General features: G+C 48.4%; 1 protein-coding gene across 1 annotated transcript in view; it reads right to left on the minus strand.

Moving 5' to 3' along the window:
- The window catches only part of ADAMTSL2 (ADAMTS like 2), an 84,176-nt gene that overhangs the window by 51,193 nt on the left and 16,984 nt on the right, over positions 1-15,999 (minus strand). The window contains exons 6-11 of the mRNA XM_048512687.1: positions 15,513-15,615; positions 13,584-13,729; positions 13,357-13,480; positions 12,097-12,177; positions 10,671-10,846; positions 2,343-2,685 (exon numbers count right to left, since the gene is read on the minus strand). Of these exons, the coding sequence (XP_048368644.1) occupies positions 2,343-2,685; positions 10,671-10,846; positions 12,097-12,177; positions 13,357-13,480; positions 13,584-13,729; positions 15,513-15,615 (973 nt within the window). The remainder of the gene's footprint in view (positions 1-2,342; positions 2,686-10,670; positions 10,847-12,096; positions 12,178-13,356; positions 13,481-13,583; positions 13,730-15,512; positions 15,616-15,999) is intronic.

Raw genomic sequence — 15,999 nt, forward strand, 5'->3', positions numbered from 1 at the left:
AATTGCCACGTTGGCACTTTGCGATAAATAAGTAGGTTTTGGGTTGCGATTTGGGCACTCGGTCTCGAAAAGGTTCGCCACCACTGCTCTAGAGTGTAAAGTTACACCAGCATGGTGCAGCCCACAGAGCTGCAGTAAAGGGTCACAAAAATGCCTCCCCACCATTGGCGCAGCCTTGCCCCCAAGGTGGCTCTGGAACTTGACCAAACTGCTGGCCAATGGGGCTGGGGCAGAAGGCGGCCAAGCCTCCACAGCAGTGGACGATAGCAGTGTCCCACCCCCTTAAAAACACCTGTCCCTTCGCACACACCTTCCAGCAGGTAAGGCGCCTGTCTCAGGATATCTGAAATCCACCAGAAGAGCGGACTTAGGACAAGCACTGGAGACCCTTGGTGGTGAGACATGGATAAGGAGGGTGAACTTTGTGCCGTCATTCCAATACGTGGCACTGTGGGCAGGAACCCTGGGTTAGGGGCTCTCCTAGAACCCTCCACCTGACACATGGCGCAAGAGCCCTCATGGAGGGGAAGTTCACGCCCCCTGTGCAGCTGAGCTCTCCCGGTGGGTTTACGTGGCAGGTGGAGGCCTGAGCAGGCAGTGTCTCCACAGTATCCTGACAGGTGAGATGACATCCCCACGGACTTATTAATAAGCCATCCCACCGTCAGCCCCAAGCTACCTGGGGGCGGCAGCAAAGGCAAAGGCATCTATGAAGCAGGGGGCCCCTGCAGGGTACTAGGGGCGCAGCAGAGGCAGGGGGCTAGGGAGAAGGGCAGAACCAAGACTATTGGATAGAGAGTTCTCTACCCTAATCACCGCAGCCAAGAAAACGTGCTCCCCCCTGTATTTTTCTCTCCCATTTGAACGGGGCCACTTGGCACACTACCTGTATTGCTTAATAAACCTGTTCAAAGGAGAGCCATAATGCTCGCCAGGTTTAATGTTATGCCTTCTGCCTTGTTACATGGCAGATTTAATAAGCAAGAAAAGGCTAAAAGATTGTGCCCATGTAACGATGGCTCAGTTGAATCTCTGGCCCACCAATTACTTCACTGTCTCAGATTTAAGGAAATCAGATCCAAGTATGTGAATCTCACTCCTTTACATTTACCCGATCTCCCTGATTTAATTAGATTACACTACTTGTTGGACAACCCTGATCCTTCTCTCTGTATGATAGTGGCAGACTTTCTCCTGGAAATTACTAAATGCCAGTAGATTTCCTTCGTCCTAACACGTATATCCTGTATTGTATATGCTTTTTAATCTGTTTTTATTATTGTTGTACTGCTGTCTATGCCAATAAAGGCTTGCTTGCTTGCTTGCTTTAAGAACCAAGACCCTTGCCACTAACAGTAGGGTCACCACAGGGGTGGGGGGACTCCGTGCAAAAGCTGGGGGGCTGAGCTCCAGCTCTAGCTCAGAACTGCAGTGGATGGCTGCCCTGCCGATTGAGCCGCTGGCAAGGGGAACGAGCCACCGGCTGAGGTGACAGACCGCCTTTGCCACCCTGATCAAAGAGCCCCTGGCATTTTGCTACGCCAGCATCCCAGGATTGTGGCATTTCACTGGTATTTATGGCAGGTCATGGTGCAGCGAACTGTTCAGGAGGCGGTTTGCTCCCCACCATTGCCTCCCTCTGGATTGAGCTGTGAAGCAAATACGTAGTGTATTGTCGAAGGCTTTCACGGCCGGAATCAATGAGGTGCTGTGTGGTTTCCGGGCTGTATGGCCGTGTTCTAGCAGCATTCTCTCCTGACGTTTCGCCTGCATCTGTGGCTGGCATCTTCAGAGGATCTGATGGTAGGAATGGAAAGCAAGTGGGGTCAAAAGGTGAGGCCATCTGAATAGAGTAGCCTGGCATGTGAGTCACAGAGAAGTCTGTAGCATGGGAGTAACAATGAAGATAGCAAGGTCAATAGGTGAATGGATCTGAATAGAAGTATCCTGGTCTATTCCGATCCATTCACCTATTGACCTTGCTATCTTCATTGTTACTCCCACGCTACAGACTTCTCTGTGACTCACATGCCAGGCTACTCTATTCAGATGGCCTTACCTTTTGACCTCACAGTATATATACTGACGAACCGTCAGGAGAGAATGCTGCTAGAACACGGCCATACAGCCCGGAAACCACACAGCACCCCAAATACGTAGTGGCTTAACACTGAGGAAAAAGGTTATGCCACCGAGGTTATGCCTCTCACCATGGAGATCAAAACTGTTCCTCAAAAGCCCTGCTAAAACAGCAAAGGAGGCTGCCTGCTGCCGCCCGGTTCTCCCGGGTCTCCATTGGACCCCAAGGCTGCCAGCGGAAGTCTTGGGTTTTCTCTCCTTACCTTTGGGCTGCTTGCTCTTCAGCACTGGAGCACAAGCGTTGGCTTCTGTCTGTTCACAGACTTCGTTGGTCTCCTGGATTTTGTCCAAGTCTAGGACTTCTGTCGAGTCTTGCCTTTCCAAAACCTGATTTTCTAAATGGACCTTTTCTTTGGAGAGCATCCCAAAGAAACTTGCGTTGTGCCGATTAAATCCTAAAGGCTCTTCTCCCTCAAACTCAGGGCTTTCTTCGCTGTCCGATTCCGAAAAGGTATAATAAACAGGCTGGATGTTTTTTGAATGCGGCCTCTTTAGGAGGGTATATTCATATGTTATGGAGGGGTTTTTGCCGTTTTGGTTCCAGACCTGGAAGAGGGAAAAATCCATTCACAGTCATTCAAATATCACAGTATTAAACTGTAAAGTAGCTCAGCCCTTTGTGGACAACAGCCATTGCAAACGCCAGGCTACAGATGGGAAGGCTCAGGAGGGAAAAAAAGAGAGCTGGGGGGAGGATACACTCATAAGAACATAAGAACATAAGAACAAGCCAGCTGGATCAGACCAGAGTCCATCTAGTCCAGCTCTCTGCTACTCGCAGTGGCCCACCAGGTGCCTTTGGGAGCTCACATGCAGGATGTGAAAGCAATGGCCTTCTGCTGCTGCTGCTCCTGAGCACCTGGTCTGCTAAGGCATTTGCAATCTCAGATCAAAGAGGATCAAGATTGGTAGCCATAGATCGACTTCTCCTCCATAAATCTGTCCAAGCCCTTTTTAAAGCTATCCAGGTTAGTGGCCATCACCACCTCCTGTGGCCGCATATTCCAAACACCAATCACACGTAGCGTGAAGAAGTGTTTCCTTTTATTAGTCCTAATTCTTCCCCCCAGCATTTTCAACGAATGCCCCCTGGTTCTAGTATTGTGAGAAAGAGAGAAAAATTTCTCTCTGTCAACATTTTCTACCCCATGCATAATTTTGTAGACTTCACTCATATCCCCCCTCAGCCGTCTCCTCTCCAAACTAAAGAGTCCCAAACGCTGCAGCCTCTCCTCATAGGGAAGGTGCTCCAGTCCCTCAATCATCCTCGTTGCCCTTCTCGGCACTTTTTCTATCTCCTCAATATCCTTTTTGAGATGCGGTGACCAGAACTGGACACAGTACTCCAAGTGCGGTCACACCACGGCTTTATATAAGGGCATGACTCCCCCCCCCAATTTTCCCCTGATGCCTCTTTTTAGTACTGAAAAAGCTTCCGTGAAATATTTTCTCATTTAGAATGAGCTTAATGGGTTTAAAGACAAAGTGGCCATGCTATGCGTTGCCCATATACAGCTCTTAAATCCAAGATGCATTTCCGCACCTGGAGGGATACCTGCAGTGGTATAGTGGCGTCGGAGCAGCAGTGGCGTAGTGGTTAAGAGCAGGTGCACTCTAATCTGGAGAACAGGGTTTGATTCCCCGCTCTGCCACTTGAGCTTTGGAGGTTTCTCTGGGGAACTAGATTAGCTTGTGCACTTCAACACAGGCCGTCTGGGTGACCTTGGGCACAGCTCTACGAAACTCTCTCAGCCCCACCTACCTCACAGGGTGTTTGTTGTGAGGGGGGAAGGGAATGGGGATTGTAAGGCCCTTTGAGTCTCCTACAGGAGAGAAGGGGGGGTATAAATCTAAACTTCTTCTGATCTCCATGATGGAAGCAAGCAGTTCTTTCATTGCTTCCCTCAACAGCTGCAGAGCTTCTGTTATCTTTCAACCTGATGCGGTTGACCTTTTCCCCCCTCCCTCAAACCAATGACACATTAACTCAGACTGGGTAATAGCATTGCCAGACCCCCACTGGTAGCAGGTGATCCCAGTGGTGGGATCCAAAAATTTTAGTAACAGGTTCCCATGGTGGTGGGATTCAAGCATAGCGCCAATGGGGCTGGGCGGGACACAACGGGGCGTGGCCGGGTATTCCGGGGCGGGGTATTCCTGGGCGGGGCTGTGGCAAGGATGCAGTCATTGTGCTGGTCCTTGGGCGGGAAACGCAGAAGCAGGCTGCCACGCACGCCGGTCCACCTCCTGCTAGATTGCTTCAAATTCTGCGCGCTACTGCTGAGAGGAGGGGTGTAACTAAGGCAAAAATCACGTGGCAAAATCACCAATTAGTACCCCCCTCTCGGCACACACAAATAATTAGTGACCTACTCTCGGGAACCTGTAAGAACCTGCTGGATCCCACCTCTGGGTGATCCCTTGCTTTGGCACCCCACCTCTTAGCATTCTTCATCTAGCCAGTGGAGGAACTTATTGGCCATAAACTAAGGCTGAGGTATCTGGCATCTCCAACCCAGCATTGTCATTTCCAGTGTGCACCGGAAGTGACATCATTGTGTTGCCAATGACTGTGGGGAGTTCTAGTATTTAGGCAAAACTCTATGGTGAAAATAGCTTCTATCATACATGTTTGCTCAAATACCAGAGCAAAAATTAAGATACTGCGCTAAGATGGCACAGGGCACATCAACTTGCAGTTTTCTCTCAAGTACTGGATATATTTGCAATTTTACTTGTATAAATCTAAGGCATTTATAACTTTTAAATGCCATAAATATATGAAATATCATGATTTTTTATGATGAGTAAGTAATACATTTTGCAATTGATGCTGTTAGAGCAGTAAATTACTTTAGGTTGACAGGGCAGTAAATACATTCTAATTTTCCACAAAAATTTCCATTTTTTTTCTGGAAAAAAATTGGACAGTCCCCCTCTCCCCCCACCCTGGTTTTTCCCCATAACTTCAACATTTCTGGAAATTTAACATCTCTAAACCAGGACATCAAGGCCCAAGAGAGGGGTCTCTTTCTATCTGGGCCCTGGGGGCACCTTGGTAGGAACATGACACTTAACCAACAGCAAAAAAAACAAAACAAAACAAAAAATGCTTGGCTGGTTAGGACTGAGAATATTTCCAAAAGCATGGAATGTTGAGAGGACCTTCAGCCGCAAAGGGGAAAGAAACGGCAGAAACCAGTTCTCATGTCCTCATTCCGCACATGCAGAATAATGCACTTTCAAACTGCTTTCAGTGCTCTTTGAAGCTGTGCGGAATAGCAAAATCCACTTGCAAACAGTTGTGAAAGTGGTTTGAAAACGCATCATTTTGCATGTGCGGAAGGGGCCATAGAATCCTGGAGGGGAGATTTTTAGGGAAAAGAAAAGATTTTCAAATTGCTGGGTGTTTCCCAACAGTCTTCATGAGCTCTCAAACCTGGCAGCTCTTGAACATAAGTACGGCAGGGAAACAGGATCCCAAATTGATAAAGCAAGGGTTTCTGCACACATGCCTGCAGAAACATATGTACAGAAGTAAAAAAAGGAGACTTCTCAAGAAATGGTGCTTCAAGGCTTCAACTGGTCAGAGCTCCCAAGAGCTCCCTGCCAGACATTACTGAAAGGGGCGATCTCACCAGCTTGAAGAGCAAACTCAGCTGGACCCTTGGGGACATTTAATTCGACAAGTGGACTAGCTGGGTTTTGTTAATAGACTCACCAGTTCGGAAACCACCTGGGATCAGTAAGCGTGTGCTAGCCTTTGGGCTCTTAGACGCTGCCTTCTCCCTCTCCCCCTTCTTCCCCAGTTTTTGTTTGTTTGTTTCCTTAAAAAATAAAGTTTAAAAAGGAGAAACAAATCCCCAGGAGCCTTTGCAAAGGAAGAAGACTTAAAAAACAATTCAAAGCTTTTATAGGTCTTAAAGAATGGCATAGTGCTTATAGTGTTGGATTATAGTGTTGAATCCTGGTGGACTTGGATTCAAATCCTTGCTCAGAAATAACACTCACTGGATGACCCCAGGCCAGTCCCTCTCTCAAAGTCTCACCTACCTTACAAGGCTGTTGTAAAGACAAAATGGTGATATGGACATATAGTTTATGCTGTTTTAAGCCATTGTATTTAATCATACAAGTTATATTAGAGTAATTCACTGGGTACCAAGCACTTCAAAAACTTACTTTCGTTGGAAGAAACGAAACTCATAGAGCAGCCTGACACTGAGCTTTGATTTGGGAAAACAGGGCCCCACCAAGGAGATAAGGAATTAGCAGAAGCTCACAAATACAGATAAGGGCGAAGTACTATAGCAACCAAGATCTCTAGAACGAGGGCAGAGAATTGACATAAAGGAATACAAAGCCCAATTGTGGAAAGCAAGGCTGGGTTTTGGAGAGGAGTGGAAATTCAAATGGCAAAATATGCACGTATTTAAATCTAGCCAATGGTCAGAAGACAAGGAGGGATGTTTGTAAGAGGGTATAAATTATGTTACGCAAGCAACAGCCCCTTGAACCTCCTCCCTGTTGCTAACAGAGGAGAGTTCCCTCTTCTGCGCAGAATTGAATGAAAACAATAAATCTCTGAACACTGAAGAAGCTTTTGGGATGGTTATTTTTGTAACCGGTCAGAGCTTTTGCTCTGTGGACAGGGCCTTGCCCTGTACCTATCAATGGGGAAAGACCGTGTGTGCTGACCTGAGATCTTACAGTGTTCCCTACCTCCCACCCATATCTGGTGCCATTTCTGCTCCCATCCACTGTTTTTCTCTGCCCCCCGTTGCCAGTGGGATTTTTGCTACTTTATTTTAATCAGTAGTAGACATATTGTTATTGTGCTGAAACACTATCAACAATTTTAAAAGGTAAAAAGCCCGCCAGTGATGAACAGAAGGAACAGTGGGCAGGAAGGAAAAGTATGGAGTAAATTCTGTGTGTGGAAGGACTCGTGTATCCACAAATTCCTTTGCAGTCACAGCGGCAATCCAGTAAGAATGGAATCGTCTTATATTTGAAAAACAGCAGCGAATTCCTTCAAAGTGTGGCTGATGTTGCGAGACAGGAGGAGGATTCTGGCTGAAACACAGGCCAGCGTCTCAGGAAAAACAGCAGCACACTCAACTACAACAGACAGCGGCCTATCAGGAAGAATAGAAAATCATAAACAGAAAACATGGAGAAAGAATAAAATGTTCAAAAGTAATAAGGATGAAAATTAGGATGTTGTGGGTTTTCTGGGTTGTATGGCCCTGTTCCAATACGATTGGATCACAGCCATACGACCCAGAAAACCCACAACATTCTAGTGATTCCAGCCAGGGAAGCCAACAATACACAGATGAAAATATTGTACGCGGAAGGAAAGGGAAGAAGAAAATAAGGCCATTGCAAAACCACAGAAAGTATGTCAAAGTAGAAAAGAAACTAGAAACTGAAAAAAAAGAGTGACATTAATCTGGTGTGGTGTTATACCGAGAAAGCCGGGCCAGGACTGGGTTTGAATAAATTGAGGGGAGACCACAAGAATGTTTCTAAAAATAAATTAAAGGATATTTGAAAGTATATTAGAGGTATGAATAATAATAGAGAGAATGCATACAATACGGAGAAGCAGGAAGGAATATGGACTCTAAACAGAGGTTGGAGGCTTTCAGCACAACAGAAATGCAAGTGTGTGTGTGTGTGTGTGTGTGTGTGTGTGTGTGTGTGTGTGTGTGTGTGTGTGTGTGTGTGTGTGTGAGAGAGAGAGAGAGAGAGAGAGAGAATGGAACACAGAGCAATAGTGGACACAGAGCAATAGGAACACAGAGCAATAGTTTGGGAAGGTCCTAAGATTTGGGGGCAGTTCGTGGGAAGGGATTTCCGTTTCTCCTAGACTCTATGATGTATCATACAGTCTACTCCCGTGGTGGTGAACCTTTGGCACTCCAGATGTTATGGACTACAATTCCCATCAGCCCCTGCCAGTATGGCCAATTGGCCATGCTGGCAGGGGCTGATGGGAATTGTAGTCCATAACATCTGGAGTGCCAAAGGTTCACCACCACTGGTCTACTCTCTAAAGCTGCCATTTTCTCCAGGGGAATTGATCTGTGTTGTCTGGAGGTCTGTTATTATTCCAGCATAACTCCAGCTGTAAGCAGTCGGTCGTCTCCTCCGGCTAAGGGGCACCCCATAGGTTGGCAACTCATGACGTACAGCAGGGATCTGCAACCTGCGGCTCTCCAGATGTTCATGGACTACAATTCCCATCAGCCCCTGCCACCATGGCCAGTTGGCCATGGTGGCAGGGGCTGATGGGAATTGTAGTTCATGGACATCTGGAGAGCCGCAGGTTGCAGGCCCCTGACCTACAGTATCTCTTGTAGAAGAGTATCTCTTCAACAAAATACCTATATGGTCACAAGTAACTAGGGTTGCTTGGTCCACTGTGCCCACAGGTAGGGAAGGGGGAGGGAGGCAGGGGGCCCCGATCCAGGTTGGGAAACTTCTGGAGATGGAGGGATGCCGCCTGGGAAGGACAGGGGCCTCTCAGGGGGGTGGAACATCATAGAGTCCACCCTCCGAAGCATCCATTCTCTGCAGGGTAACTGATCTCTGTAGTACGGAAATCACCTGTACTTCCAGGGGGCCCTCAGGTTCCACCTGGAGGCTGGCATCTCTACAGGTTATAGCAGTGGTGGTGAACCTTTGGCACTCCAGATGTTATGGACTACAATTCCCATCAGCCCCTGCCAGCATGGCCAATTGGCAGGGGCTGATGGGAATTATAGTCCATAATATCTGGAGTGCCAAAGGTTCGCCACCACGGGCTTAGGGAGTCCTGGAGGGAAAGAATTAGGAGGGTCCAAATTAGTCCTCCACACACTCTGCGACTTCTTAGAAGCAAAGAATCATAGAGCTGGAAGAGACCCCAAGGGCCATCCAGTCCAACCCCCTGCCATGCAGGAAACCACAATCAAAGTACTCCTGACAGATGGCCATCCAGCCTGTTTAAAAGCTTTCAAAGAAAATGACTTCACCACTTTCCAAGGTAGTGTATCCCACTGTTGAACAGCCCTGACTGTCTACTGGGCTCCCAGTTCATACCCCATATCTAACCATGAAGCACACCCCACACCCCAAGTGGATTTAAAAATCTGCATGCTAAGAAAGAGGTTTCTGGAAATGCAAAGTCTGCCAAAAATCTTAGAAGTTCTTATAATTTTTTTTTTAAAAAACACCCTGTCTTTTCTACCAGTGGGGACCAACTTGTCCATACACTGAACCTTTGAGATAGGTTTGGTTGAGAGGGCGTAGCTGACTCAAGATCATCCGTCAAGCTTCTGTGGCAGAGCAGGGATTTGAAACAGGGATCCTCCAGATCCTAGTCCTGTGTTGGCGAACCTTTGGCACTCCAGATGTTATTGGCCATGCTGTCAATTGGCCATGCTGGAAGGGGCTGATGGGAATTGTGGTCCATAACATCTGGAGTGCCAAAGGTTCACCACCACTGTCCTAGTCTGACATTTAAACCACTAAACCACCCAAATATGCACCCATCACTTTTGACAGAGAAGACAGCCAAAGCCACGGAAGGACAGCTGAGGCCTGAGAAATAAGGGAGAACCACCAGCAGGCAATTGCTTAGGACTCATTTCAGCTGGGGGTGAAGATGAAGGGTTTAAGCTACAGACTGGATTTTGAAGATCTGAAGGAACAGAAAGGGCGTCAGAATGGTGCTCTGACAGGGAGTTCCTCACATACAGGGCAGGAAGGGACATTGGTGCTCTTTAGCTCAGAGTAAGCAAAGATTATATTGGACAACAAAGGGCGTTTCCCCACTTACCTTTGCTGCCCTTTGCTGCGTGCTACTATCAGCACGCGGCATCTCTGGCGCGCGCCCGGGCGTCCCACGCGGGGTCATCAAAAGGCGCCGTTTTGAGGAGCGCCAGGGACCCCGCGCGCTGAGGGAGCGTGAGAGCGGCAGCGTCAGGGCGGCTGTGTTGTCGCCGCCCCTGTAGTGGGGAGTGCCCCAGGACCCCGCGCTACTTGAGGAGAGTAGTGCGGGGCTTAAGGTAAGTGGGAAAAGGGCCCATGATGCAAAGCTGGGGCCGAGCAACCTCACCTTGGAGAGTAAAATGATGAGGATGTTGTGGAAAGAAGGGAGTAAAAGAAACACGGGGAACTCAGAGTGTTGGCCAGGGGAAGGGCAGGGGGTGGGGGGAGGCGTTGTGCCTGGCTTTGAGCATATATCCAGAGTGAAGTTCTCACAAGCCTCCACAGAGCAGAGTTTCAGCTGAGAGGTACACCTGGTGATCACATGGTTGCTATCCCATAATAACAATATGTCACTCAACCCTATGAAATTGGAGGACCTGTGATTAAACTCACTTTTTAAAAAACCCCTAAAACTAATATACACATGCATACTCTGCTTGTCAGCCCTGGGGGGTGGCGGGGAGGAAATACTCCAACAAGGTGCATAAAATTAATCCACAGGGAGCGAGCTGCATATTAATGTCTGTATGGTTACAAAAATCCTCGCTTACCATGATGTTTAGGCCCTGGTTGGTTGGCCCTTGTGCAACGATGTATTCTATGCCCGTCTCATAGATGTCCATCGGCCTCCTGTATTTGAAGACAGTGCCTGCGATGTTGAAGTTCTTGGGACTGTCGACTTTGTAATTCCCATTAAAGAAATAATAGCCAGCTTCATCGGCAACAGCTATAAAAAAAATTAAATGGAAAGAGGAAGAAAAAGCTGCTTTCAAAGACCACGTTCTGGAAAGCACCTGCTGAAGGACACCCTAGCTCACAGGTGTCAAACTCGCGGCCCTCCAGATGTTATGGACTACAGTTCCCATGATGCTGGCAGGGGGTGATGGGAACTGTAGTCCATAACATCTGGAGGGCTGCGAGTTTGACACGTATGCCCTAGCTGCTCCCATGTACTAAAACATCATGGAAAGGAGGGGGACCCTATCATGCAAGGGAAGAGAAATCTGTTTCCTTTCCCATTGCTCATTTCTTCCTTCCTTTTTGCTTCAGTCATGCTGGTCTGTCCTTCCCCTGCTCCATCTTCACTCCCCACCCAGGGGCGTAATGCCCATTGGGCAAGGTGGGCAGATGCCCAGGGCACCACCTTGGGGGGGGCATCAAAATGCAGGGTTCGTTTTTGGGTATTTTAGTGGTTTTCCATTTTTGGCCTGCAGGGGGCGCAGCGTTTAGGCTAGTGGCACCAAAATTTCAGCGTATCATCAGGAGACTGTCCTTATGCTACCCCCCCACCAAGTGTGGTGAGGTTTGGTTCAGGGAGTCCAAAGTTCTGGACTCCCAAAGGGGGTGCCCCCATCCCCCATTGTTTCCAATGGGAGCCAATAGGAGATGGGGGCTACAGTTTTGAGGGTCCATAACTTTGGCCCCCCTGAACCAAACTGCACCAAACCTGGGGGAAATCATTAGGGCAGTCTCCTGATGAGACCATGAAAGTTTTGAGACTGTGCCTTCAGAAATGTGCCCCCCCCCCCAGCCTGCAACCCGCATTGACAGCAATGCAGAAAACTCAATGCAGAACAAAGACTCTTGGGCAAATTTCTGGGATGTTCCTGCAGGGGGTGCATTTTTGGACGTATCAGCACCAAAAATTTCCAGATATCATTTTGAGACTGTCCTGATGGGACCCCCCAAGCTTGGTGCAGTTTGGTTCAGGGGGTCCAAAGTTATGGACCCTCAAAAGGGTAGCCCCCATCTTCTTAGCAAAGAATGGGGGATGGGGAAAAGGAGCAGGGGCCGAGGAAACGGAATAGTGGAGGGAAGCCTCACACAGGGCCCAGGGCTAGGAAGGCCTTTAGCTGTTGGTCCAGAAGTGACACGGCCTTCTGGATGGCGAGAGATGGTGGGCTGGTAGCCAAGGGGATTAGGAAGCCAACAAAGCAGCAGCGAGTCTGAATTCCACCTCACAGGCATCATACACACCCAACACATCCGCTGATTTTTTCCGTTCCACTATTTGGATATCTCTTGCTCCGGCGGGAATATGAGTCACCAGAGAATAGCCTGCAAAACATGAATGAAAAGGAAACTGCAACACAAGCCAGAGCCCAGAGCCCATGGGCCACAAACTACTCTGGCACCTAGAGCTATGACCAAGAATAATTCTCTGCGTGTGGGGGCTAATTGATTAACTTTCTCACCATGCCCAGGAAGAGGAGCAGAAAGGCAATTTTCTTTCCATTCAATCGCTCAGTAAATCCCAGGGTTCTAGTTTAAGTAGTTTCAAGAAACTAGGTTCAGATAACATGCAAGGTATGCTTAGTCATGATGGCCTTTCACTGCAATTTATCCTCCTCTTCTACAGGTGGCACACTCATACCTGTAGCCCAGAACATCAGGAATTTAGGAGCTCTCTGTTTGGACCAGAGAACTAGGGGGAACCAGGGGGCATACATTGAAAATGATGGGGGGAAGAATTAGGACTAACAAAAGGAAACACTTCTTCACGCAACGTGTGATTGGTGTTTGGAATATGCTGCCACAGGAGGTGGTGATGGCCACTCACCTGGATAGCTTTAAAAGGGGCTTGGACAGATTTATGGCGGAGAAGTCAATTTATGGCTACCAATCTTGATCCTCTTTGATCTGAGATTGCAAATGCCTTAACAGTCCAGGTGCTCGGGAGCAACAGCCACAGAAGGCCATTGCGTTCACGTCCTGCATGTGAGCTCCCAAAGGCACCTGGTGGGCCACTGCGAGAAGCAGAGAGCTGGACTAGATGGACTCTGGTCTGATCCAGCTGGCTTGTTCTTACGTTCTTATGACCATATGGGGTCACATGTCCCCAAGTGTACACCAGCTAGTCACGTGGGGGGGGGGGCGGAGAATTGCCCCCTTAACCCTTCCCTTGGCTGAAGTTGGAGGTGGCTGAAGAAGCAACCTGGCAGGGCCAGGCTGAAGGCCACCTGTAGCAGGCCACCTGCTGGCTAAGCTAAAGTGGGGTGTGGGGGAATTGCAGGGTGTACAGGGTGTGTGTGTGTGTGTGAGGGGGGTGCCCAGAGCAGGATTTCCCCCCACCCAGACACGATTTCCCCCCACCCATGCCTCTGATCTGGACATGTCTGATAGGCATAAGGCTGGCCATCAGGAGGGATGGCAGGTCATCTTCAGTTTTTGCCCATGACTCTGTTTTCTAGCAGCCACCCCTGAACATGGTTGGCAACAGGTCATCTGAAGTCTTACCAAGATGAGAATTCCCCTTTCTGTAACTCCCGGTCACATGGGTACAGCTGCTCCCGTTCCCTTGGCAGACACCACATTTGTCCAATGTGTGGGTGGAGAACAGAATTCCATCACACCCAATGGGCTATAAAACAGCGTAAATAGAGTATTGAGGGCCAGGGAGAGGAGACAGCCACCACAATTTCAAAAATTCGACTGTCAAGAAGGTTGCTGTAATGTTTAACAACCTCACATTTTCCAGACACGCAAACCCCTCGGAAGTCGGAGTATTTACAAGACGTCCCATCCCGGGCCAGGACCATGAGTTGCCTTTGACCATCGACCGTCGTGCAGTGCAGGTCGCAGGGCTTGCTGGAGATGTGAACATAGTCATCTAACGAAAGGAGAATAAACAGAGTCGCTGATTAGACATCATGAGAGAAAGGTCCGCCATTGCAGGGAGTGGGATGTGTTCAGGAAAAGGGTTTACATACTACAAAGACCCCTGCAGGATCCCTGTTGTGGTGGGGCAGGGGAGGGGAGTCCAGCTTTGGCCTATCTATCTATCTATCTATCTATCTATCTATCTATCTATCTATCTATCTATCTATCTATCTATCTATCTATCTATCTATCTATCTATCTATCTATCTATCTATCTATCTATCTATCTATCTATCTATCTATCTATCTATCTATCTATCTATCTATCTGACCCACACAATCTCTGAATGTCAAGGAATGTCAAGGAATGTCAAGGAATGTCAAGGAATGTCAAGGAATTACAAGGAGTGAGGCTCTTCAACTCATTGGGATGGGGAATAACCCAACTTCCTACTAATGGCCTAGTCATTCCAGCTTTATTTTGGAATTTACCAGAAAAGTCAGATAAAAGTTTTCTCCCCTCCTAAACTCAATTCCAAACTCAGAAACTACATTTCAGTGCCACTGCAGGAACCCAATCGTATCCCCAAATCTCCCGTAGTTTCTCCTCCAGGATCCCAATGAAAGCCTGCGTGGTGTAGTGGTTAAGGGCAGGTGCACTCTAATCTGGAGAACAGGGTTTGATTCCCCACTCTGCCACTTGAGCTGTGGAGACTTATCTGGTGAATCAGATTAGCTTGTGCACTCCAACACATGTCAGCTGGGTGACCTTGAGCTAGTCATAGTTCTTCGGAGCTCTCTCACATGGTGTTTGTTGTGGGAGGGGGGAAGGGAAAGCAAATTGTAAGCCCCTTTGAGTTTCCTTACAGGAGAGAAGGGGGGGGGGATATAAATCCAACTCTTCTTCTTCTCTCTAAAACCCCCAAACCCTGCCCTACATCCCTCAGTTCCCGATCCTGGGAATGCTGCTGCTCTTGCGACTGTTGGCCTTAGAAGGGGGTGGAGGAGAAGCGGCAGGCAGGCAGGCAGGGCACTCAGGCACCTCCAAGGAAACTCTGTCTAACAGCAGATGGCTCCGGCTGGAAGGAAGGAAGGAAGGAAGGAAGGAAGGAAGGAAGGAAGGAAGGAAGGAAGGAAGGAAGGAAGGAAGGAAGGAAGGAAGGAAGGAAGGAAGGAAGGAAGGAAGGAAGGAAGGAGGGAGGGAGGGAGGGAGGGAGGGAGGGAGGGAGGGAGGGGGGAGGGAGGGAGGGAGGGAGCGAGAAAGGGAGGGAGGGGGCGGGCGGGCGGGCAGGCGGGCGGGAGTGGCACAGTCAGGGGCTCTTCATAAGCTGAACCCGAGAAGACTGTAATCTTCACCTCCAACTGAAGATGGGCATTATGCACATGTAAAAGTCATCACTTGGCAACCTCACTTCCCCTGCTGCCTACAGTGACCTCAATCACCCGCACAACACAGGGTCGAGCCGACATGCAAGTGAGCAACTGAACGAAAGAAAAAGATGGATAATCACACCAGCCTTTTAAGGGAAAAGTTTTCTGCCAAAACTGCTAATTTCAACAGGCAAACTGAAACAGGACAGCTCTTTTTAGTAATCATTTTTTTCCTCAAAAAAAGTGGCAGCGTGCAAAACACTCTTCTGTATTAGGGAAGGGGGGTGGGTGGGTTCTTTGCTGAATCAGATCAAATCTCATCAGAAGCAGCAACACAGAGTTCCATTCATTGCAAATTCTTTGTGTGTTTTTTAATTGGCCTCGTGTTGTCAAAACCACACCAAAAAGGACTGCTTGTTTACCAGGATATAAAGGTTTCCATTGATACGTCCGCCCGTTATACACGTGGGAGTTGAAGGATGAGCACTGCTCTTCTCGGAAGCTCCTTCCGTTTGGAGGGCACTGCTGGAAATGAAGAAGAGGCCAACAGCCTGAGGAAAGGAGGGCAGGAGGAACTCCCAACACAGTCTAGCTGTCCCTGTCGGCCTTTTGTGTTAGCCTTCCTAGAAGGACCCGGGATAATGGACAGCAGAGATCCTGAGACAGCAGCCAGGACTGCAGCGCAGTTTTGTTGTGTACATTCCCATGTCTTTTTGTGTTCCCAATTTTCTTCTGCCAACACGTTTTTTAAGATATATATTTATAGGCTTAATATATTTTATCCTTTTAATTGTATCTTGTTTCCCTTATGCTGGGACTATACTGGTCTATGGCCATAACGAAGACTGCAGTCCTTATCTTGAATTCAAAGGAACCCACACAGTCTACTGCATCCCTCCCTCCCTCCCT

Source organism: Sphaerodactylus townsendi, linkage group LG12 (assembly GCF_021028975.2).
Source record: "Sphaerodactylus townsendi isolate TG3544 linkage group LG12, MPM_Stown_v2.3, whole genome shotgun sequence".
NCBI classification, from domain to species: Eukaryota; Metazoa; Chordata; class Lepidosauria; order Squamata; family Sphaerodactylidae; genus Sphaerodactylus; species Sphaerodactylus townsendi.